Here is a 26,814-nt window from a genome sequence, read left to right as displayed (position 1 = left end):
CAGCGACAAAGCAAAAAAAAAAAAAATATATATATATATATATATATATATATATATATATATATATATATATATATATATATATATATATATATATCCTTCCTTCATACTATTCGCCATTTCCCGCATTAGTGAGGTAGCGTTAAGAACAGCGTTAAGAATGAAGTCTGTTGTGGATGAGAGAGCTTGGGAAGTGAGTCAGTTGTTGTTTGCTGATGATACAGTGCTGGTGGCTGATTCATATGAGAAACTGCAGAAGCTGGTGACTGAGTTTGGTAAAGTGTGTGAAAGAAGAAAGTTAAGAGTAAATGTAAATAAGAGCAAGGTTATTAGGTACAGTAGGGTTGAGGGTCAAGTCAATTGGAAGGTAAGTTTGAATGGAGAAAAACTGGAGGAAGTAAAGTGTTTTAGATATCTGGGAGTAGATCTGGCAGCGGATGGAACCATGGAAGCGGAAGTGAATCATAGGGTGGGGAAGGGGGCAAAAATCCTGGGAGCCTTGAAGAATGTGTGAAAGTCGAGAACATTATCTCGGAAAGCAAAAATGGGTATGTTTGAAGGAATAGTGGTTCCAAAAATGTTGTATGGTTGCGAGGCGTGGGCTATGGATAGAGTTGTGCGCAGGAGGGTGGATGTGCTGGAAATGAGATGTTTGAGGACAATGTGTGATGTGAGGTGGTTTGCTCGAGTAAGTAATGTAAGGGTAAGAGAGATGTGTGGAAATAAAAAGAGCATGGTTGAGAGAGCAGAAGAGGGTGTTTTGAAATGGTTTGGGCACATGGAGAGAATGAGTGAGGAAAGATTGACCAAGAGGATATATGTGTCGGAGGTGGAGGGAACGAGGAGAAGTGGGAGACCAAATTGGAGGTGGAAAGATGGAGTGAAAAAGATTTTGTGTGATCGGGGCCTGAACATGCAGGAGGGTGAAAGGAGGGCAAGGAATAGAGTGAATTGGATCGATGTGGTATACCGAGGTTGACGTGCTGTCAGTGGATTGAATCAGGGCATTTGAAGCGTCTGGGGTAAACCATGGAAAGTTGTGTGGGGCCTGGATGTGGAAAGGGAGCTGTGGTTTTGGGCATTATTGCATGACAGCTAGAGACTGAGTGTGAACGAATGGGGCCTTTGTTGTCTTTTCCTAGTGCTACCTCGCACACATGAGGGGGGAGGGGGATGGTATTCCATGTGTGGCAAGGTGGCGATGGGAATGAATAAAGGCAGACAGTGTGAATTGTGTGCATGGGTATATATGTATGTGTCTGTGTGTGTATATATATGTGTACATTGAGATGTATAGGTATGTATATTTGCGTGTGTGGACGTGTATGTATATACATTGTGTATGGGGGTGGGTTGGGCCATTTCTTTCGTCTGTTTCCTTGCGCTACCTCGCAAACGCGGGAGACAGCGACAAAAAAAAAAAAAAAAATATATACATATATATATATATATATATATATATATATATATATATATATATATATATATATATAGGTGTTATGGGACAGCACCTGTAGGAGATTACAGCACAGGTGAAGTCGCTTTTGGTGAGGCCGCATCACTGGGAACAGTCTTGTCAAAAAATTCTCAATCTAGAGGAGTCAACATTTTTCTTGTACTGAAAGTAAAGCAGTCAAAGGCTGCAGGAACCTCTAGAAAAAGATTCTGTTTAACATCAGGACTCGTACTTTGAAGGAGGTCCTGTGATGACTATAAATAAATAACATACAAATAAATAAATAAATATAAAATATATATATATATATCTATCTATCTATATATATATATATATATATATATATATATATATATATATATATATATATATATATATATATATGACATGAATGTATAAAAGTATGATCAAGTAAATCTGACCAAGTTTGACATTCATCCCACAAGGATTACTCACAAATTTCATCAGTTCTGTGATAAATAGGAATGACTTAAGTATTACCTATAAAACTGGTATACATAGTAACAGTGATATAATCACTGAGGATTTCCTCATCTCACAGAGATGAATTACAACAAAATATGCTCACATATGTTATTACACCTTAATTTAATAGTATTCCACAAGATAAAAACCACATAAATAACTTATGAAGAATGTTTAAGAAACTTTAACGTATATATTGAATACTGATGATATATCAGTGATATAACTAGTGAAGCCCATTCACTATTACCAGAAATCAGATGCCACATACATATATCAAAAAAAGTAAACTCAACTAAGGTGGCTTTTAAGGGAATCTTTTCTGTATATCAAGAACAGATCATATGAGGATTTTGTATCTTATATATATTATCATACTCCTCCTGGATGTGATAATGCTGCGAGTGGAAAGACACCTTCAGCAAGGCTGTATCATCGGTAATGGATGAAAAGGAGTACAATCTCTTCGAGGAGCTGCTCACTCCAAAAGGGTCCATCATTTCCCTACTATCAATTGCAGCAAAGCCTTGAAGCTGCAAAAGCTCCATAAAAGGGATCCAGAGGTTGTATAATAAATTATATATATATCACTACCTCGCTGACGTGGGAAACGGAGATCAAGTATAATAAATAAAATAAAATAAATAGATAAATAATATATATATATATATATATATATATATATATATATATATATATATATATAATATATATATATATATATATAATATATATATATATATATATATATATATATAGAAAAGAAAGAATATATAACCAATGATTGAATGACTACTGGACCGGTCATTCCATGATGAAATGCTAGCATACATGAGAGAGTAGAGATACTGCCAACAGTCGTACTTTTGATCTCACATTGCAGATCTCATTCAGCTTACACTTCACATGGTGTCTTCTTATCTCTTAACAATCCTTAATATGACTTATGAGATTCATCAGCAATGTACAATAAAGGACTCAAAAACAACTGGCTGTGTGTGTGTCTTTAATAGCACACCAACAACACTTATACAAATATTTCTGTATTACATATTTCAGTCAACAAATTTGACGTGAAATCAGCTCAAATATTCTTCTACATAGATCAAAGAGAGTACTCTACCTTAATCATGGTAAAGTTTTGACATCATAATATCATCAAGGATGATCTGGACAATTTCTTGCTCATTTTTGTCACTTTGTACACAAGTAAAAATGGAAGTCACTCAATTGTTGATTATCTTAATTTTGAACAACAAAACTAAAGTCCTTGTCAAAAATTTTTTAAGTAGGCTTCAAAGGCCAAGTTTACCATTCAGAACATAATTTCTACAAAACAAACAGTCTAATAGCATGGCATTTCGAATATCATTTTATTAATGAAATAAATTTCTCAAAGCTATCTTTTTATGTGATGTTGAGTAAGAGTTTCGAGATGAATATGAAGTTAATAAAAATAATTTTACCTACAATAAACAAACATTAATATTTTTAAGTGAATGCATAAATCATGTCAATTTCTATTAGCTGTTTCCATTCACGAAAAACACAGCAGCAGCAGCCAGTTGTACTAATGACATTGGTAGAGTCCATCATTAACCAAGATGGGAACACAACAGCAACAGCAACAAAATTGAGTCAAAGATAGAATGTTGACTCTCAAAGTTGTTGTAAGACATTATGTTAAACACAGTATTAGTATACAAATATGTTTTTGAATGTGCATTTGCATCTACTAGTCATACCATTTTTGGCGATGACCTCATATATTTTTCTGTTAATTCTTCAAGTAACAAGGGTGCACAGTTTGGCATGATCCATAGCCTATTGACTTGTAAATCATATTGAATACAGATAATCTGGTTCATATATAATCTCAGGTCAACAGCAGCTACAAGAACATCAACAGTCTGGCACCTGCCACACCCATAACATTGGGTTAGTGGTTATACGAGCAAAGCAACATGACAAATGGTTCCAGTGCTCTTTAATCAAGTATTCATGAATGATTCAGTGAAATGAACATCCCACATAAGGCTGACTTTCCATGTGTATATGACTTCATTGGAAATATCAACAAATCAGGTGAAGTTCAAGACATTGATCATTTCAGAAACTGCAATATTTGAACTTATACAATTCTGGTTCTCATTATATTATAATAGAATAAAAGAAACAGAAACCTTGCTTTTTCATAAGGTACAAAAAAGTGAGTCAAATACTAACAGGTGGCAACAAAGTGACAGTGGGCAATTCCATAACGGGAAGCAGCAAAGCAGCCAATCTCTTGATTCTGTGGCATAAGCATATCAGAGGTAGGGCAAGTTACTATGATGTCTTCTCAGTAGCTTGGTTTATGGTGATTTTTCTGAAGCTGCATTCTTCCATGGTGAGAGGTGCTGTTCAGGAGACTAACATATCCAACATGGATACTCACTTCATTAACCATTTTCATCATATTCACAATCAAATGACATAGAGCAACACCTTGTACACATTCATCCAAGCTGCTTAAACAAGCTTATCTTATATAAACATAAAAAACTATTATTCAATTAGAATAAAATGTCCATCCATCTGCAGCATGATTACCATATCATACTAAACACGATAATCAAAATAAGAGCCTCAAAATCAACACTTTCCCCTTGATTTCTTGTATATCAAATCTTTTAAGTTATCTGACAAAAAAAAAATTAAATTTTGTTACTAAACAATTAAAGTCCCAAATACATGTAAATCCTCTAAATCTACCTATGACTATTTCAATATATGACATTAACATCACACATCTAGATCAGACACAAAAATAGCCTACCAAAGAAACAGTAAATTTAATACAAAAAATAAAAACAAATTCTCGAAGTGCTCTCAATACAATTCAGAACTGACGAAAAATATTTCTATTTCTGATTTGAATATAAAGACTTCCTAATCAATGAAATATTCTATAACCTCACAATATCATCTTGGCTCTTATGAATGACATATTCACCATTCTTCGGTTCATTTTCTGGTAGAATTTTGCAGCAACTTCTGCCACACGAAACCTTATAATGCATTCACGAGAACCTGGCACATAGTCGACACTCTGAAAGAAAAATAAGTAAATATATGAACAAAAATTTAGGGAAGCAGTGCTGGCATGTGCAAGAAATGCATGTAGGATGTGAGAGGTGGGCACATTAGAAAGGATGAAAAGGTAAGAGAGGGTAGAGTGGTGGGATGAAGAGGTAAACTTTCTAATGAAAGAGAAAATAGAGGTATCTGGGCAGTACTTACAAGGAGTGTAAATGATATGAGGATGTATAAGAGAAAGTGGCAGATCATCAAGAGAAAGGTGCAGATGTTGAAAAAGAGGGCATATGAGAGCTGAGGTGAGCAAATAACAATAAACTTTAAGGACAATAAGATTTTTGGAAAGAGGTTAATAATGTGTGAAAAAAACACAGGTAGGTAGTAGGTAGTAGATAGTTGGCACCCAACGACCTAGGAGGTATATTACCAGTACTACCCACCCGGGCGTCAAGAGCATTAGTGACAGCTGTGTAGTAAGCCAGCACTTTAGTGGTAGTCAAGCTGCACTTATCTGACACAGGTAGCTGTCATTTCTTTTTCTGCCTCATCCAGACATGGACTACTGGCATTCTGTCCACAGACATACAATCTCTTCTTTTCATGCATAACATCTGACAACATTTAACTCACATAGCTCATTCTTCTTAACCCTAGATTTTCCTGTGGTGAGCACTATCTATGTGCTAGCCCTGCCTTTTGGCATAACAGTGTGAGCAATATATGAAAGCAGTAGGTAGGAACATTTAGGCAGGAGAATTATGTATAAGTAGTCAGTAGGAACATTAGATAGCAGCCTCTGCTAACACTGTACTGAATAAACTTGTGCCAGTGGCCTGTTAAGGATGAGGCACTAAAGGCTTCGAAAAGGCACTGGAGTTTACTATTTATAAAGACTCTATTACTGTGGCTGCCCCTCTCGGAGTTCCAAGAGGAAACAGGCATCAGAGATACAGATAGCTAGAAAGATAGATGGAGAGATAGATGGATAGAAGAGTCAGCAACGTCATGAAAAATACTTCTCTATTCAACAAAGAAGATAGCGACATAAAAAAAATAAAGTACAGCAACAAGGTACCAAAGTACAGCAGAGAGCAACCTAGGTGATTCAACATGGAGAAATCATTCTTGTGAAAGCAATACACATGACCTTTTTATCATTTTCTTTTCACTGTGGTTTGATGTTTCCCATGCAAAGAGAAGGCACCCAGAATGTGAAAAACAGCCTTATTTACTCATGTTCACTCTCTATCTATTATGTATAATGCTCTGAAACGAGTCTCCTATCCATAACCAAGATCCCAGACCTCTTTGTAGTTTACATCAAACACTCCAAAGGAATTCAAACAGCAACTGACCATTGTGTCCTTTCAAGGTGACTTAGGAGATGCAAGTAAGTTGCTCATACCTACTATCTAGCTTTCGTGCACAATGTACTGAAACCTGAGCCCTCTAAACACAACCATACCCCAAAGACTTTTCTGTGGTTTTCCATGACTGCTTCATATACCCTGATTCAGTCCACTGACAACATATTGTGACCTGTATACCATGTCACTCTAACTTGCTCTATTCTATGCATGCTTCACATCACCTGCATGTTCAGGCCCCAAACTATCAAACCATTTTTCACTCCAACCTTCCATCTTTAATTAAGTCTACCTCTTCCCCCTTATTCCCCCCAACTTCTTCCTACTTGTATAACCTCTCTGTTAGCCTCTGCTCATTCATCCTCTCCATATGTTCAAACCATTTCACCATTTCTTTACTTTTCACAAACATACTCTTCTTACTACCACACTCTCTTTGACTCTATCATTTCTTAAAACCTTCTTCAAACCACATATTACCCTCAAGCATATCATTTCCAGCACAATCGCCCTCTTTTCAACTGAGACCCATGCCTCACACCTATACAATACAGACTGGATTACTGTAACATCAAAAATACTCAGCAATCAGACTGTGACCTCATTTTCCACAGGCTCCTCATTGCAATTAAGGATTAGGCCTAAACCCCCTTACATAATCTCTAGCTTACTTCAGCTTCTTTGGTTTCACCTGCTGCCATGTACACTTCCAGATATCTAAAACACTGCACTTCCTTCTGGTTCTCTACTCAAACTCACATTACAACCACAATCTCTATCTCTCCCCTGCTAATGTTTATAACCTTACTTTAAATTAAATTTATCCTAAACTTTCCACTCTCACACACACACTCCCAATCTCAGATATCAATTTCTGCAGTTTCTTACTCGTCTGCAACCAGAGTCATGTCATCAGGAAATGGTGACTGAATCACCTCCCAAGCTTCCCCATCACTCTCTACATGATCCTCTCATTCATGTCCCTCACAAACCCATGTAAACATACATTAAACAATCATGGTGACATCACACATCCTTGCCATACAACTACCTTCTTCACCTGGAACCACTCATCCTCCTCTCTTCCACCTCATTGCTTCTAGTAGCTTTTCTCCCTAACCACATATTTGTTACACATTTCACAAAGCAATCTCTAACAATCTTATCTCTATCACTCCATTCAAAATATGTAAATACAACATACAAATCCTCTTTCTCTAGGTCTTTTTCACAAATATTCTCCAAAGCAAACAGCTCATCTGCATATCCTGTACCTGTCCTGAAGCCTCATTGTTCCTCCCTAATATGGTTTTTGTGTGAGCCACCACCCTCTCAAATAAATACTAATGCTAGTAACTCTTGATACACCTTTGTGGACCTAAAAACATCTGTCTATACCAAAAGAAATAAGGCAAGTCTGCCTTACTGCTGGAATTGAACTAACAAACAAAAGTCAATGTGCATTTGGGCAGATCCTTTCCATGAACTTAAGCAAAAATTAAGGAAACTGTTAGCTGAACAAAGATTGGGAGATGGAAAGAGTTAGATAAAATATTTATTTATTTTATTTATATTTATTTTGCTTTGTCGCTGTCTCCCACATTTGCGAGGTAGCACAAGGAAACAGACGAAAGAAATGACCCAACCCACTCCCATACACATGTATATACATACACGTCCACACACGCAAATATACATACCTATACATCTCAATGTACACATATATATACACAGACAGACATATACATATATACACATGTACATAATTCATACTGTCTGCCTTTATTTATTCCCATCGCCACCTCGCCACACATGGAATAACATCCCCCTCCCCCCCTCATGTGTGTGAGGTAGCGCTAGGAAAGGACAACAAAGGCCCCATTCATTCACACTCAGTCTCTAGCTGTCATGTAATAATGCCCGAAACCACAGCTCCCTTTCCACATCCAGGCCCCACACAACTTTCCATGGTTTACCCCAGACACTTCACATGCCCTGATTCAATCCATTGACAGCACGTCGACCCCGGTATACCACATCGATCCAATTCATTCTATTCCTTACCCGCCTTTCACCCTCCTGCATGTTCAGGCCCCGATCACTCAAAATCTATTTCACTCCATCTTTCCACCTCCAATTTGGTCTCCCACTTCTCCTCATTCCCTCCAACTCCGACACATATATTCTCTTGGTCAATCTTTCCTCACTCATTCTCTCCATGTGCCCAAACCATTTCAAAACATCCTCTTCTGCTCTCTCAACCACGCTCTTTTTATTTCCACACATCTCTCTTACCCTTACATTACTTACTCGATCAAACCACCTCACACCACATACTGTCCTCAAACATCTCATTTCCAACACATCCACCATCCTGCGCACAACTCTATCCATAGCCCACTCCTCGCAACCATACAACATTGTTGGAACCACTATTCCTTCAAACATACCCATTTTTGCTTTCCGAGATAATGTTCTCGACTTCCAAACACTCTTCAAGGCTCCCAGGACTTTCGCTCCCTTCCCCACCCTATGATTCACTTCCGCTTCCATGGTTCCATCCGCTGCCAGATCCACTCCCAGATATCTAAAACACTTTACTTCCTCCAGTTTTTCTCCATTCAAACTTACCTCCCAATTGACTTGACCCTCAACCCTACTGTACCTAATAACCTTGCGCTTATTCACATTTACTCTTAACTTTCTTCTTTCACACACTTTACCAAACTCAGTCACCAGCTTCCGCAGTTTCTCACATGAATCAGCCACCAGCACTGTATCATCAGCGAACAACAACTGACTCACTTCCCAAGCTCTCTCATCCCCAACAGACTGCATACTTGCCCCTCTTTCCAAAACTCTTACATTCACCTCCCTAACAACCCCATCCATAAACAAATTAAACAACCATGGAGACATCACACACCCCTGCCGCAAACCTACATTCACTGAGAACCAATCACTTTCCTCTCTTCCTACCAAACACATGCCTTAAATCCTCGATAAAAACTTTTCACTGCTTCTAACAACTTGCCACCCACACCATATATTCTTAATACCTTCCATAAAGCATCTCTATCAACTCTATCATATGCCTTCTCCAGATCCATAAATGCTACATACAAATCCATTTGCTTTTCTAAGTATTTCTCACATACATTCTTCAAAGCAAACACCTGATCCACACATCCTCTACCACTTCTGAAACCAAACTGCTCTTCCCCAATCTGATGCTCTGTACATGCCTTCACCCTCTCAATCAATACCATCCCATATAATTTACCAGGAATACTCAACAAACTTATACCTCTGTAATTTGAGCACTCACTCTTATCCCCTTTGCCTTTGTACAATGGCACTATGCAAGCATTCCGCCAATCCTCAGGCACCTCACCATGAATCATACACACATTAAATAGCCTTATCAACCATTCAATAATACAGTCACCCCCTTTTTTAATAAATTCCACTGCAATACCATCCAAACCTGCTGCCTTGCCAGCTTTCATCTTCCGCAAAGCTTTTACAACCTCTTCTCTGTTTACCAAATCATTTTCCCTAACCCTCACACTGTGCACACCACCTCGACCAAAACACCCTATATCTGCCACTCTATCATCAAACACATTCAACAAACCTTCAAAATACTCACTCCATCTCCTTCTCACATCACCACTACTTGTTATCACCTCCCCATTAGCCCCCTTCACCGAAGTTCCCATTTGCTCCCTTGTCTTACGCACTTTATTTACCTCCTTCCAGAACATCTTTTTATTCTCCCTAAAATTTAATGATACTCTCTCACCCCAACTCTCATTTGCCCTCTTTTTCACCTCTTGCACCTTTCTCTTGACCTCCTGCCTCTTTCTTTTATACATCTCCCACTCATTTGCATTTTTTCCCTGCAAAAATCGTCCAAATGCCTCTCTCTTCTCTTTCACTATTAATCTTACTTCTTCATCCCACCACTCACTACCCTTTCTAATCAACCCACCTCCCACGCTTCTCATGCCAAAAGCATCTTTTGTGCAAGCTATCGCTGCTCCCCTAAATACATCCCATTCCTCCCCCACTCCCCTTACCTCCTTTGTTCTCACCTTTTTCCATTCTGTACTCAGTCTCTCCTGGTACTTCCTCACACAAGTCTCCTTCCCAAGCTCACTTACTCTCACCACCCTCTTCACCCCAACATTCTCTCTTCTTTTCTGAAAACCCATACAAATCTTCACCTTCGCCTCCACAAGATAATGATCAGACATCCCTCCAGTTGCACCTCTCAGCACATTAACATCCAAAAGTCTCTCTTTCACGCGCCTGTCAATTAACACGTAATCCAATAACGCTCTCTAGCCATCTCTCCTACTTACATACGTATACTTATGTATATCTCGCTTTTTAAACCAGGTATTCCCAATCACCAGTCCTTTTTCAGCACATAAATCTACAAGCTCTTCACCATTTCCATTTACAACACTGAACACCCCATGTATACCAATTATTCCCTCAACTGCCACATTACTCACCTTTGCATTCAAATCACCCATCACTATAACCCGGTCTTGTGCATCAAAACCACTAACACACTCATTCAGCTGCTCCCAAAACACTTGCCTCTCATGACCTTTCTTCTCATGCCCATAAAATATGAGTAAAAAACAAAAGAAGAGATCTTTACTTACCAAAGGTTGCCCTACCCCTGCATTAGCCACCATCTGATTGATATCTGATAAAGTGAGATTGGTTGGCAAATCACAGAGCTGGACAGTGGGTAGGTCTGAGGCATCAGATGACTTAGATGTTGAGCTGGCAGTAATCACTCGACGGATTCCAGCGCTAGGACGATGTACTGTCCCTCCACTACTGCCAGACTGTGAAGTGCCCGCTGTCACTATGCGCCGACCTGCTGGATTTGACTGTAAAAAAGATTATTTGTTTAATATTCATATTTCTCAGAGGAAACAGTACCAAAAAGTACAAAAAAAATATTAATAAATATCAAAATTTTTGAAAAGATATGCTCAACAACACAAGAAATTCTAACACAACAGCCAAACTCACACATAAACTGATGCGCAGGAATACTGGAAAAGATAATCAGAGGAATCACTACTTGCAGAAAAAAAAACACCCAAGGAAGAGGCAACATGAATTCAGGAAAAGGTCATGTGTGACAAACATCTTAGACTTCAATGACAAAGCAAGCTCTATCTTCCACTATAGAAATGATGACTAGAACATATGACTAGAGCATATGATTTTGCACCACATAGGAGTTGGCTAAAGAAAATGGATCTCCTTCACTCAAAATGTGATGTCTTTAGTGGAAAGGAATGAAAGATATAAGTCAATGAAGCTTTCTAAAAATGGGTGAGAGTTGAGTGCAACATGGCTCAGTCTTGGGAATACTATTCTTCTTAGTTTAAGTTAATGACTATGGATGGTTGTTGACGGTGGGCTCTTGATATGGCGCATTATACATAACAGCAGGTCACTGGATGCAAGCATATGTGGCTGCTGTTTTGTCTGTTCCTGATATTGCCTCCCTAAGGTGGGAAACTGCAACTGAGATAGCAAATGAGAGTTGGGGTGAATAACTACCAGGAAACTTCAGGAAGAATAAGATGATCTTTTAGGAGGCGAAAAGTAAGAGAAAAACTAGAGATCAAATGGATACATTGGTATAGGGGGCATATGGAGAAGTGGTAACAAGCAGTGAGATGAAGAGGGGATAGAGAATGTTGAAGGACTGCTGAATGTGTTTGATGACAGGGTGGCAGATGTAGGGTGTTTGGGTTAGGGAGGTATGCAAAATGAGAAAGTCATGGCATGTGGTTTGAAGAAGAGAGAGGTATGCAAAATGAGAGTCATGGTAAGTAGTTTGGAGAAAAGAGAGGAGGTGGTGAACAGGGTCAGAACAATTATGCTTGAAAAATTAAATTACAAATATTTTCCATTCCTTTAAATTACAATTGCAATTACAAATACATTTGGGAATAGCAATCACATTATAATTACCACAAAACAAAATCATTTACAATCACAATTAGAATTTTAATTTCCCAAATTTGGAAAAAAATAATTTTCGTGAAAAAAACACTAATTTTGCATTGTATTTGAAGGAATAGTGGTTCCAACAATGTCGTATGGTTGCGAGGCGTGGGCTATGGATAGAGTTGTGCGCAGGAGGGTGGATGTGCTAGAAATGAGATGTTTGAGGACAATGTGTGGTGTGAGGTGGTTTGATCGAGTACGTAATGTAAGGGTAAGAGAGATGTGTGGAAATAAAAAGAGCGTGGTTGAGAGAGCAGAAGAGGGTGTTTTGAAATGGTTTGGGCACATGGAGAGAATGAGTGAGGAAAGATTGACCAAGAGGATATATGTGTCGGAGGTGGAGGGAACGAGGAGAAGTGGGAGACCAAATTGGAGGTGGAAAGATGGAGTGAAAAAGATTTTGAGTGATCAGGCCTGAGCATGCAGGAGGGTGAAAGGTGGGCAAGGAATAGAGTGAATTGGATCGATGTGGTATACCGGGGTTGACATGCTGTCTGGATTGAATCAGGGCATGTGAAGCGTCTGGGGTAAACCATGGAAAGTTGTGTGGGGCCTGGATGTGGAAAGGGAGCTGTGGTTTCGGGCATTATTGCATGACAGCTAGAGACTGAGTGTGAACGAATGGGGCCTTTGTTGTCTTTTCCTAGCGCTACCTCGCACACATGAGGGGGGATGGGGATGGTATTCCACGTGTGGTGAGGTGGCGATGGGAATGAATAAAGGCAGACAGTGTGAACTGTGTGCATGGGTATATATGTATGTCTGTGTGTGTATATATATGTGTACATTGAGATGTATAGGTATGTGTATTTGCGTGTGTGGACGTGTATGTATATACATGTGTATGGGGGTGGGTTGGGCCATTTCTTTCGTCTGTTTCCTTGTGCTACCTCGCAAACGCGGGAGACAGCGACAAAGGAAAATAAATATAAATAAATATATTTCAAACAAGTGTCACAAACTATTTGAAAACAAAATTAAAGATTTCTTTTTAGTAAAAGTTGCAGATGGTAACTAAAAGCTGATCGTTTTTCAAACAATTCACTATTGCAATTTATCAGTAACACTAAACAGAAAGGATGGGCATCAAGCTGAGCTCTGTTAACAGTGAAAAAATTTCCAGCAATGGTGAAAACTAGCTCTGATGGAGCAGATGTAGTAGTACATCCAATCACCTCTCTTGGAAGTGGATGTAAATTTGGAACACTTCTTTCCAGTTTAGTACTGAATCACTTGAAAATGACAGAGTTCCTTCCTCAATAAATTGCCTCAACATAAGACTCACTGACATTTTGATATGAAGGAGAAAAGTCTGAGTTTTTTTATTCAGGTAATCCTTCAGCTACTTTCTTTATCAACTGTTCATGTTGGCCCCTTGTGAACTACCTCTAATTCTTCAAGCATTTCCCTGACACGTACCAGCACTTGGTCCTTCTGCTCTTGTTATGGAAGCCAGTCCAGTTTGAAATAAAAACTACTTGAATATCTCTCATTTCCATTTATGGATCCAACCTTTTCTTCACAGAATCCAACAGGACTTTAGCCTGCTGTTCACAGTATTGTAAGAAGGGGTTATGATTATGAATCAGATTCTTCAGTGAGAGTTTAAGCCCCAGAATCACTGGTCCATTAGCAGATATGATCACCTTCTTCTGCCCCTCCACAGAAAAGGTTCAAGGACAATCACAAGCTCCTTTAAGGCAGAAATATCCACTGGCATGATTATCTTGCTCCTCTGCTCTCTCTGGGAGAGATGATCAATTGCAGTATTCAACTCTGAATGGTTCTTGAGTTCATATAGTGTTTTGTTTTTGTTATTATTGTACTGACATTTTTGTTTGGGTAGAGTCAAGGGATCAATAGGGTGGACTCAAACTGTTGATAATATAAAAGTACCACTAACAAGAAGCACTACAACTACTGGCTGTACTTTTCAGAAATTACACTGTTACCACCATTATTTTTTTGGACCAGTATCGCTACTGCTGGTACTTTAAAAGTACCACTTGTCCACCTTTGCATTTACACGGTTAGCAGTACCACTTTCCTCCACTTTCACAATTACAATAAAATTGCAATTACTTGATCACTTAATTAATCACAATTTCAACTAATTTCTCAAATTTTATTTTCAATTACAATATTTCTGTAATTAATTAAATTTCAACTGAATTACAATTACTTTGAGTCTGGTGGTGAAAGCCTTGTGTAAGATGAAATGTGGCAAGGAGGCTGGAGTAGATGCTACTGCAGGTGACTTTTTTTTTTCATTTTTCATGATAAAGGCTCCAACCACAAACAAAGGTCCACATCAAGGCTGGGCCTTAATTGAAATATAGAGAGGGTTAAATAAGAGAAAAAGAAGAGACAAAGAAAAGTATTTATGAATTTTAGAGGAAGTGAAAAACCTATCTTAAAATGTGTCAAGTCATAGTTATTGGGAAACTATGAGACATGAGTTCCAAAACTTTGGCAGTCCTCAAGCACCTTACCTTCAGCAATAGAAACAGTGAATAGTATAAATAACCATTCAATGTAACTGTTACCCAATTCTTGAGAAACTCATCTGGAATCCCATCCACTCTTGCAGCTTTGCCACACTTCAACTTGCTCAGGGCTTTCAAAACCTCCTTTCTTTTCACCATACTATTCAACAGGACTCTCTTGCTTCACATGCCATCTCATCCGAAATACACCACATCGCCTACCCTATCATCTTACATATTCAATACTCTTATCATCTTACATATTCAGCAAGGTGGACATATCGGAAATTAAATGCCTAAAAACAATATCTGATGTTACAGTATAAGAGGGTATGTTGAAATGGTTTGGTCATATAGAGAAGATGAGCTAAGAAAGACTGGCTAGGGGATCTACATGTGATATGTGGAGGGAGCAAAGGAGATGGGAGATCAAGAGAGAGATGGAAGGATGGGGTGAAGGAGGTTCCTGCCAACCCTTACATATGGGTATGAAACATGGGCATAGAACAGAGCAGACATTTCCAGAATTTACACTACTTAGTTGCGCTATACGCAAAAGAATGGAAAAAAATGGGCATGTTGCAAATGAAATGTCTGACAACAATGTGATGTGACAATGTATGAGATACATGAGGTAGTAAGAAGAGTATGATTGAGAAAGCTAATGAGGGTATGTTGAAATTGTTTGGTCATATGAAGAGGAGCAAAGAAAGTCTGGCTTGGAGGATCTACATGCGAGATGCAGTGGGAGCAAAGGGGATGAGAGATCAAGAGAGAGATGGAAAAATGAGGTTAAAGAGGTTCCTGCCATCCTTTACATTTGGGTGTGAAACATAGGCATAGAATAGTGAAGACAGCTTCAGGATTCATGCTGCAGAGCTGAGCTATTTGAGTGATGCTTGCAATGTTAACAGATGGGATGGAACAAGTAATTTCGAAGACATACATATGGGACATGGGTTGTTAGAGAGAGGGAGGGACTTTAGGTGAGGTATAACAGAATGGTTTGGTTAAGTGGACAGGATGCATGTTAACAGGATGGTACCAAAAAAAATATACAGGAGCCTCATGGAAGAAAATGGTGCGAAGGGAAAACAGCCAGCATCACTGGAAAGGAAAGTGAGGGAATGCATTAAGAGGAGGATCCAGGAAGGTGTGAGGGAAATAAAGCATGCTAATCAAGTCCATTTGGAAAGGGAAACTTGGAGTCTTTTCTGCTGTACATAGCCTCCCAGAAGTGCTCACAGGGGAAATAAGACATGAGAAATAGAGAACATTTCAGCAGATATAGAGAAATTTTATTTCTACATTTGCATTATTAGGTCACCAACTGAAAAAGTAAAGTAACAAAACCCAGTAAATTTGTGTCTGGTATTTTGAGGCTAAAGAATATGCATGATACCAAATTCTTTTCCTAACCTGTGAGGACACATCTCCTGATGACATAACTGTTCTTTTCACAACTTTGACTTGTTGCTGTTGCTGCTGCTGCTGCTGCTGTGTGGACTGATCGATTTGTGGAATTTCCCGTAACTTGACCTGGGGCTGTGACTGCTGTTGCTGCTGTTGCCGAGATACTGGCACTTTCCTTACTATCTGTCGTAAAGTCTTGACTACAGGTACACGCTGCTGCTGCTGTAAGATAATGTGTTCATTACACAAACCAAAAATGTGATATTATCAGTGCTTTTCTAGAGAAAAATGTATTCTCAGTAAACGAAGGTATTTTTGACTCAGTTCAAAAGAAATATAAATGCTTTACATGCTACCATACACAATTCCATATTCTTTAAAATGATATTTCCCCTTAACTTTTCATGCGTCATCATCTTTCTGAAACTCTACTAAACATTTAAAATATGGACATATCAGAAAATGAAGAAGTCAAACTATGGCCTTTCCTTGTATCTTTCCTGGTGCTATCTTGCTAACACAAGGTGTGGCGATGGTTTCATATGGGGTGGGCTGGTGCCAGGAATGGATAAAGGTGAACAAGTATGAATGTGTACATGTGTATATATGTTATACTTAATCGCCATTTCCCACGTCAGCAAGGTTACACAAGGAAAACAGATGAAGAATGGCCCAACCACCCACATGCACATATATATACATAAATGCCCATACACGCACATATACATACATATACATTTCAATGTTTATTTCATTATTATACTTTGTCGCTGTCTCCCACGTTAGCGAGATAGCACAAGGAAACAGATGAAAGAATGGCCCAACCCACCCACATACACACGTATGTACATAAACGCCCACACACACACATATACATACCTATACATTTCAACGTATACATACATATGCATACACAGACATATGCATATATACACATGTACATATTCATACTTGCTGCCTTCATCCATTCCCATCGCCACCCTCCCACACATGAAATGGCACCCCCCCTCCCCCGCACACACGAGATAGCGCTAGGAAAAGACAACAAAGGCCACATTTGTTCACACTCAGTCTCTAGCTGTCATGTGTAATGCACCGAAACCACAGCTCCCTTTCCACATCCAGGCCTCACAAAGCTTTCCATGATTTACCCCAGACACTTCACATGCCCTGGTTCAACCCAGTGACAGCATGTCAACCCCAGTAAACCACAACATTCCAATTCACTCTATTCCTCGCACGCCTTTCACCCTCTTGTATGTTCAGGCCCCGATTGCTCAAAATCTTTTTCACTCCATCCTTCCACCTCCAATTTAGTCTCCCACTTCTCCTTGTTCCCTCCACCTCTGACACATATATCCTCTTTGTCAATCTTTCCTCACTCACTCTCTTCATATGACCAAACCATTTCAATACACCCTCTTCTGCACTCTCAACCACACTCTTTTTATTACCACACATCTCTCTTACCCTTTCATTACTTATTCGATCAAACCACCTCACACCACATTCCAACGTATACATACAAATACATACACAGACATACACGTATATAAACGTGCATATTCATGCTAGCTGCCTTCATCCTCCATTCCCGTCTCCACCCCACCACACATGAAATAGCATCCCCTCCCCCCTCCAGTGAGGTAGTGCCAGGAACAGACAAAAAAAAGGCCACATTCATTCACAATCAGTCTCTGGCTGTCATATGTAATGCACCAATACCACAGCTCCCTTTCCACATCCAGGCCCCACAGACCTTTCCACGGTTTATACCAAACGCTTCACAAGGCCTGGTTCAGTCCACTGACAACACATCGACGCCGGTATACCACATCATTCCAATTAACTTTATTCCTGGCATGCCTTTCACCCTCCTGTATGTTTATGCCCTGATTGCTCAAAATCTTTTTCATTCCATCCTTCCACCTCCAATTTGGTCTCCTACTTCTTCTTCCCTCCATCTCTGACACACACATCCTCTTTGTCAATCTTTCCTCATTCATTCTCTCCATATGTCCAAACCATTTCAACACACTCTCTTCTGCTCTCTCACTCTTTTCATTACCACACATCTCTCTTACCCTTTCATTACTTACTCAATCAAACCACCTCACACCACATACTGTCCTCAAACATTTCATTTCCAACACATCCACCCTCCTCCGAACAACCCTATCTATAGCCCATGCCTCGCAACCATATAACATTGTTGGAACTACTATTCCTTCAAACATACCCATTTTTGCTCTCTGAGATAACATTCTCACCTTCCACACATTCCTCAATGTTCCCAGAACCTTCGCCTATCTCCCCCACCCTGTGACTCCTGCTTCACTTGTTCCATCCACTGCTAAGTCCATTCCCAGATATCTAAAACACTTCACTTCCTCCAGTTTTTCTCCATTCAAACTTACCTCCCAATTAACTTGTCCCTCAACACTACTGAACCTCATAATCTTGCTCTTATTCACATTTACAATCAACTTTCTTCTTTTACACACTTTACCAAACTCAGTCACCAACATCTGCATTTCTCACCAGAATCAGCCACCATCATTGTATCATCAGCGAACAACTGACTCACTTCCCAGGACCTCTCATCCACAACAGACTACATACTTGCTCCTCTCTCCAAAACTCTTGCATTCATCTCCCTAACCACCCCATCCATAAACAAATTAAACAACCATGGAGACATCACGTACCCATGCCACAACCCGACATTCACTGGGAACCAATCACTTTCCTCTCTTCCTAATCGTACACACACCCTACATCCTTGGTAAAAACATTTCATGGCTTCTAGCAACTTACCTCCCACACCATATACTCTTAATACCTTCCACAAAACATCTCTATCAACCCTATCATATGCCATAAATGCCATAAATTCCATAAATGCTACATACAAAGCCATCTGTTTTTCTAAGTATTTCTTACATACATTCTTCAAAGCAAACACCTGATCCATACATCCTCTACCACTTCTGAAACCACACTGCTCTTCCCCAATCTGATGCTCTGTAAATGCCCTGACCGAAACACTTAACTTCTACCACTTTATCATCAAACACATTCAAAGTCCCATAAAATACTCACTACATCTCCACCTCAATTCATTACTACCTGTTATTACTTCCTCTTTTGCACCCTTCATCGATGTTACCATTTGTTTTTGTTTTTCGCACTTTATTTATCTCCTCCAAGACATCTCATTCTTCCTAAAGTTTACTGATACTCGCTCACCCCAACTCTCATTTCTCCTCTTTTTCAATCCCTACGCCTTCCTCTTGACCTCCTTCTGCTTTTCTATTTGCATCTTTTAATCTTAGGCACTCTTTTGCTGTAAGTACCACCCAAAGACCTCTCTCTTCTCTTTACCTAGCTACTTTCCTTTCTCCCACCATTCATTACCCTTTGTGATCTGCCCACCTCCCACCTTCTGCATACCACATACATCTCTTGCACATGCCAGCACTGCTTACTCTAATACCTCCCATTCGTCATCCACTCCCGTTGTCGTTTGTTTTTATCACTAACATATTTTAATATTACCTGCTGATGGTTCACTAATGAAGAAGAACTGTCTGGTCCATCTGCAACAGACTCCTTGGCCTCATATTCTGTTATTGGTGGTCCAATCTGGTTCCCTTCTTCATCAACAGGAATCTATTTGGGTTAAAGATCTTGAAGTTAAAAATGGCATAATGATATGTTTCTAAGGAATAATCAATAATGCAATGAAAATGCAGCACACCAAACTAAACTGAATAATTCACCATTTGTATCCTTTCCAAATCCTGACACAAATTCCCTGTATATCTGCCTAACAATATGCCACTTCCCAAATTTCAGATTGTCAAATTCCAGCTAATTCATCCATAATCACATATGTACTTTAGGTAATGAAGTTCCTGGATTACTTATTCATACATTCATATTTACAGCATTATCATAAATGTTTTCCCAATAATAATGTTACTGCATGCTTGCTTAAATTCCTTAAAATATAAAGTATTATCTACATATACAGATACAGGCTGCTTTGAAATCTACCAATTCCAAAGTCTTTGAATCCCTCCTCAACTTCTATATTGTCAGGAACATTGAATCTCAAAGTCTTTTCTCTGATTACCAGAATGACTTTTATAAAGCGATGTCCACTAGTGATATTTTTTTCAATCTTATCAGTGTCTGGTCATCATCCAAATCTTTTGACAGGGTCTGGCATAGGTGTCTCATCTCTCACCTCCCCTTTTCTGGTTTCCCTCCATCACTCCACTCCCTTATATCTAGCTTCCTTTCTGGCTGATCTACCTCCATGGTTGTAAATGGATCTAGCTCTACCCCTTTCTTCATCAACTGCTGTGTCATCTGGATTCTATCCTTCTCCTACACTTTTTTCCTTTTCATCAATACTTTCCTTTCTTCCAAAATAATCAAATGTACTCATACGCTAATGACTCAAGACTGCATTCCTTCAATTCTGCTCCTTTGTTGAATCTGCATCTTCTGACAGAATTTCCTCATTAAACTCAGAGTTGGACAGAATATCTCAGGAGGGTATACAAAATTTGGTTATTGAGTTTAATGCCTTTAAAACCCAATTTCTACCCATCTCTCAAGCAAATATTCTTCGTAGCCTTCTTCTTGCCTTTGATGGTTCTATAATTCCACCCCTTGACTCAATCAACACTCTTGGTATTACTGTAACATCCACTCTATCTTGGAAATCCCACATTCCAGAAATAGCCAAGTCTGCCACTATTAAATTGGGAGTCCTCTTCATATGTCAAAATTTCTTTTCTTCCAAACAATTGCTCCACTTATACAAAGGACTGACCCATCCTTGGAAAACTGCTCTTACATCTGGAATGGTTCTAGCTGTGTATCCTTACTTAACAGATTTGAGTCAAAATGGGTCCAACTTAAAACTCTTCCTGGCTATCTTCAAAACCTATACCTGCATGCCCTTTGCTGTAATGTTGGCTTGCTGTCCCTTTTCTATAAGATTACCTTGGTTTTTGCTCCCAAGAGCTGGCTGCTAATGTGGCTCTACCACTAGCTAGACCATGCAATACTCAGCAAGCTGCTGTGTCACATGATTAGTGTGTGGCTATTAGGAACTCAAATGTGGGCTGTTTTGAAAACAGTTTCTTTCTCTACACCTCGAAGCTTTGAAACTCTACCTTTTCACATCTTTCCAAACAACTATGACCTGGTACATTTTAAAAGACAGGTTTTACACTTCTTCTAAAATTCATAAATACCTTCCTTTGTCTCTTCTTTTTACTGTCTCTATATTTCAATTAAGGCCTGGCCTTGATGTGATCTTTTGTCTGTGACTGAAGTCTTCAAAAAGAAAAAATCATGGCAACTCACTTGACAAATTGGGCCTTACACCCACAATTCTTAAGCAAATTGCACAAACACAATTAAAAAGTTTCTACACATTATTAGTGATAGTAGAACAAAATATACTTCAAAAGTGGTTTTCTTCACTGTTATCTAAAAAACAAAGTGAAACTGTAAGGTTTACTATTTGGTTGGACATATCTTTAACATTTACATATATATTTTGTATAAACACTGGGAAATGCCATCACTGAATTCACTCACAAGGCTCAACCCAAATAATCCCACACAACACACCAACCTTCTCCGCACTTCCCACCACCTAAACCATGCAATTTATGCATTAAATTTAGGGCTAAACCATGGCCATAGAAGTTATTTTGGCTCACATTTCCTTTACCTTTTCATGTTTTTCTCTTGCTAATTTGTGGTCTCCTATGTAGTAGGGTAACACTAAGAACTGCACTAGCACCAGCTCCATTAACATGCAACCATTCTCTAGCCCTGCTGCCACGGCAAAATCTCACTGTCAAAGCTGTCATGGATATTCTAATGTGTATTCTTTAAATTTCATAAAAGGAAACAAAATAACTAGCAACCATTCTTTACCCATTTTTTGAGGTGAAAATCTGGAACTTAAAGGTTAATATTTCTAAGGGCAAGTTCATCTTAACAGCATTTAACTATTAAATATCAATATCAACTAATATGCTCTTTCGCAGCCAGCATCAGTCCATGTGCTAATTTTCCCTGTTTAAATATCCAGCTGATAAACTGCACCATTTGTAGCCTACTGAGATCTCCTTTCACTAGGAAGGTGTAGGAAAACTACACACTACTCAGTACCCTATAAGCACAATCACAGTTACAATTTAACTGTAACTTAGCTTTTTCTTCCATTCTCTCTTGTTCATTCATAGTTTTCTGTCTCTATGTATTTTTCTCCTTATATCACTATTTCCTTTTATATGGCATTAATCTTGTAATCATTTGTTTAGAATTCAAACACTAGCAAACAAATAAGTATTGGATTTTTGCATTACTGCTGTTGTGAACTCAGCTCTGCCTTGTACTTCCTATAACAGTATTGGCTTTGGTCCACTTTCTGTTATCATATATATTTACATTGTTTCTACTGCTCATGTCATCCCTTGTTGCATTCTGTCTGTCTGTCTGTCTTCATCCATTTCCACCTCTAAGTTAATGAATACTTCTATGATGTGTTCTGAGATGCTAGTTTAATCAATCTCAATATCTGTCCTTAGTGCAATGTCAATAGCAAAAAGTAGGTCAACTGTGTCATTGTTCCTTGATAGTTTGTGTATAAATGTGTAATTGGTTGAATTTCTCACATATGGTCATTAACTTATCTAACTGCTCTTTTTCATCTGCTAATGCAATATCAATAAGTTTGCACTTGCATTTCCATCAATAATCTGTTCCTTTAGTTCCTTATTCCTAAAATATAATTAAGTCATTCCTGGTTCAGGTTTGCTTGCTCTACTAACACTAAAATTCATTAAACATAATATATCGCTAAACTCTACCATCATAATCTTAGATGATTTGTATGTCACTATATCAACTGTATTCATGGCTGGGAAACTTGATACTAATGATTCACATTTTTTGTGGTTTATTTTCATTAGCTGATCTCTTTTAAACTTATTGTTCACATGAGCTGCTACATCACCCTGTTCAATTTTTCTCTGTCCTGAAGGTCTCACAGCCTTCTAGATATGCTTCACCCTTTATTCTCCTATTCATTCACATTCCAGTCAGTCTTACAATCCTTATACAGGTATTACTCTTAGTTATAGACTCAATAAGAAGTTCTGCTATTACCCTTGGTACATTCATATCAAATATTTTCCTTGGATTAGCTTTCATTGTCGTTTTAATGTCTATGTCTGTCTGGTCATCATTTACTCTGCTTTCTTGGCTATAACATTTTAAATATCTAGGTTTGTTAGGTGTCTTGTCAATTCTATCATTACCTTTGCTGAAACAAGTTCTGCATTTCCTTTCATTATTGTTCCCACTCTGCTAAACCTACTCTTTCATTCGGATCACTTTCCGGAGTAGTCACTTTTTACTTATGTTGCTCCTGTAACGTCACTGACTACATATGTGATGGTTTACATTTTCCACTGCCCTCCATATTCCAACATCATCCTTAATGTCTTTTTTCACTTCCTGTGTCTACTGTTGTTCCCTGTATCTACCATTTACATTCACATTTCTCTATCCTCTATCATTTGATACTGGTAATTCATTTTGCCTAGAGACTTCCTCATGTTTGTATCTCTAACCTTTCTCTATTATTCCAAGGATGTATAAAACTCTGCACCTGTTACCCCATCTGCATACAACCTGTATTACAGCATCTTGTAGTTAATGAAAATGCCACCATGTTTCAATCAGGCCATCCATCAAGTATTTGGAAAAACCTAAAAGACCAGGGACAGAGATGGAATGCTTTGGCTAGTTACCTTTAATATAAAAGTACTCAAAACCTCTCTATCTATATCTCTGATGCCTGTTCTTAATAGACCTTCCTCAAAGGGGTGGCCATGGCAAGAGTCCCCATAACTAAAGAACTCCAATGCTGCTTCTAAGCCTTTAGTGCCTCACCCTTAACAAACCACTGGCAGAAGGCAGGTCTAGCAATAATGAATCTCAAAAAAATCTATCAAGCTAACCTATTTGCTCTAGCCCTGCTACAAACATGTTTATAGGACCATGGATGATTGAATAACTATATAAACCTGTCCTGGTGTATAACACATTTGTGTACAGCATGGTTAAATAATGATTTACAATTTCTAAAATCCAACAACCAATTACAAAATCTTATTTATTTATATCATACTTTGTCGCTGTCTCCCGCATCAGCAAGGTAGCACAAGGAAACAGATGAAAGAATTTCCCAGCCCACCCACAAACATATGTATATACATACACATCTACACACGCCCATATGCATACCTATACATATACATACCTATACCTATACACACACAGACATATACATATATGCACATGTACATAATTCATACTGTCTGCCTTTATTCATTCCCGTCGCCACCCCACCACACATGTAATGACAACCCCCTACCCCCACATGCGTGCGAGGTAGCGCTAGGAAAAGACAACAAAGGCCACATTCGTTCACACTCAGTCTCTAGCTGTCATGTATAATGCACTAAAACCACAGCTCCCTTTCCACATCCAGGCCCCACAAAACTTTCCATGGTTTACCCCAGACACTTCACATGTCCTGGTTCAATCCACTGACGGCACGTAGACCCTGGTATACCACAACATTCCAATTCCCTCTACTCCTTGCATGCCTTTCACCCTCCTGCATGTTCAGGCCCCAATCGCTCAAAATCTTTTTCCCTCCATCTTTCCACCCCCAATTTGGTCTCCCACTTCTCCTCGTTCCCTCCATCTCTGACACATATATCCTCTTTGTCAATTTTTCCTCACTCATTCTCTCCATGTGACCAAACCATTTCAAAACACCCTCTTCTGCTCCCTACACCATACTCTTTTTATTACAAAATCTACTTCATTTAAATCTTCTTTCTGCTAAACTTTGTTCCAGATTACTTTCCATGGAGGTAAAAAGGTACAGTCATGACATACACATATGTGGAAATCAATAAAGAGAAAGGAAAAGGCCCGAATACTCTATAAAAATATGCAAGTGCAGTCTTCAACTGTGAAAAAGCATTCCTCCTTCCCACCACCAAGTATATGGCAGTTTTGCACCAAAGATACTTGGAGAAAGGAAAGAAGAAATTCTTCTGTAGTTTCAGGCTACAGCTGACAGAGGTTTGAAGGATCTACAATGACATGAGCAGGAAAAAGCAGAAAAATTGATTCAGTTTACCTCAAATCTACAATCATTTATTCAAAAATAAGAACCTGCATATAAACTCATATTCAACATGTTCAAGTTAATTTCAAAGACTAACCTATACTTTAAAAACTTAAAACTAACATCCTAATATGAATAAAGAAAATACATGATATGATTAACCTCTAATCCATTTATATCTTTTCTCATTTACCTTTTTCACTGATACTATTTCTCCTTTGAAGTTTTTACGAGTGATTCTTCTATATTTGCGAGATATAGTTCCAGTTTGTCGTTGTACTGTTTGAATCTTTTGTCCAACCTGAGTCTGTGTGACACCTGGAGTTTCTTCTCGGGGAGATGTTTGTACCACCTTAACCTGAAAATAAAAAATATGATGGTGAACCTTAGGCAATCATTAGCAATTAAGAAAAATGGAAAAGTTTTTGAAAAGAAAGATTACAGACACAACGGGAGAGATGATATCAACCAATAATAATTAAAAAGATATTCCAAGTGATTAAGGTACAATCTGTATCAACATGCCAAGGTCAAGAGGAGCACATGAAATTATGAAAAATAATAAAAAAGTTATAGTCAATAATGGAGACTAAAATCTAAAAAACAAAAATAACATAAGGTAATAAAGGAACAGTGCTAGTAAATGTAAATGTAACTAAATGTAAGCCAGACCTGAGAAAAGAGCATTAGCTTCCTTGTACATAATCAGAGCTGATTTACTAATGAGCACCGTTGAGCGAACATGAATGGGCATCAGTTACTAATACAAAAATACTAAAGTACTAGGCAACTTTATTTCTACAGAGCAAAGAGGTGACTGCCCACACTGTTCCTTTGTGGTGATAGAGTAATGCTGACCAAGATGGCTTTAGCACGTGTATGGTGACCACAGATTATGCATCAGAAATGCCTTTTTTCACAGATTATGCATCCGAAATGCCTTTTTTCATGTGTTGATTTATCAGCATTAAAGTGTATAATTTTGGGGGATAAAAACTGCATGAGTAGAAACATGCCTGAATCATAGCCATCTCAGATGGTCCATTTTATCATCACCTATTAAAAAAGTCACTCTGACCATCTAGGCATGGCCTTCCTAAATGAGAAAGACTAGAATCAAAACCAACATTTCCCTTAGTTCAGTAGTGCCATGATGTCCCCAACAAGCAATATCACAAGGAAAAATGACAAATCAACACACACTGGCTGCGAAAGAATGACTTGATAAGAACA

At 38.6% G+C, this 26,814-nt stretch overlaps 1 protein-coding gene across 1 annotated transcript in view; it reads right to left on the bottom strand.

Moving 5' to 3' along the window:
- Positions 1 to 2,935: 2,935 nt before the first annotated feature.
- The window catches only part of LOC139753627 (uncharacterized), an 82,706-nt gene continuing 58,827 nt past the window's right edge, over positions 2,936 to 26,814 (bottom strand). Inside the window, exons 12-16 of the mRNA XM_071670241.1 lie at positions 25,775 to 25,939; positions 19,896 to 20,009; positions 16,344 to 16,559; positions 11,067 to 11,300; positions 2,936 to 5,033 (exon numbers count right to left, since the gene is read on the bottom strand). Coding sequence (XP_071526342.1) covers positions 4,899 to 5,033; positions 11,067 to 11,300; positions 16,344 to 16,559; positions 19,896 to 20,009; positions 25,775 to 25,939 — 864 coding nt within the window. The 3' untranslated portion in view covers positions 2,936 to 4,898. The remainder of the gene's footprint in view (positions 5,034 to 11,066; positions 11,301 to 16,343; positions 16,560 to 19,895; positions 20,010 to 25,774; positions 25,940 to 26,814) is intronic.

The sequence above is a fragment of the Panulirus ornatus genome, chromosome 15, assembly GCF_036320965.1.
Source record: "Panulirus ornatus isolate Po-2019 chromosome 15, ASM3632096v1, whole genome shotgun sequence".
NCBI classification, from domain to species: Eukaryota; Metazoa; Arthropoda; class Malacostraca; order Decapoda; family Palinuridae; genus Panulirus; species Panulirus ornatus.
The sequence above is the reverse complement of the archived record's forward strand: the minus strand, read 5'-3'. Positions and strand labels throughout refer to the sequence as shown.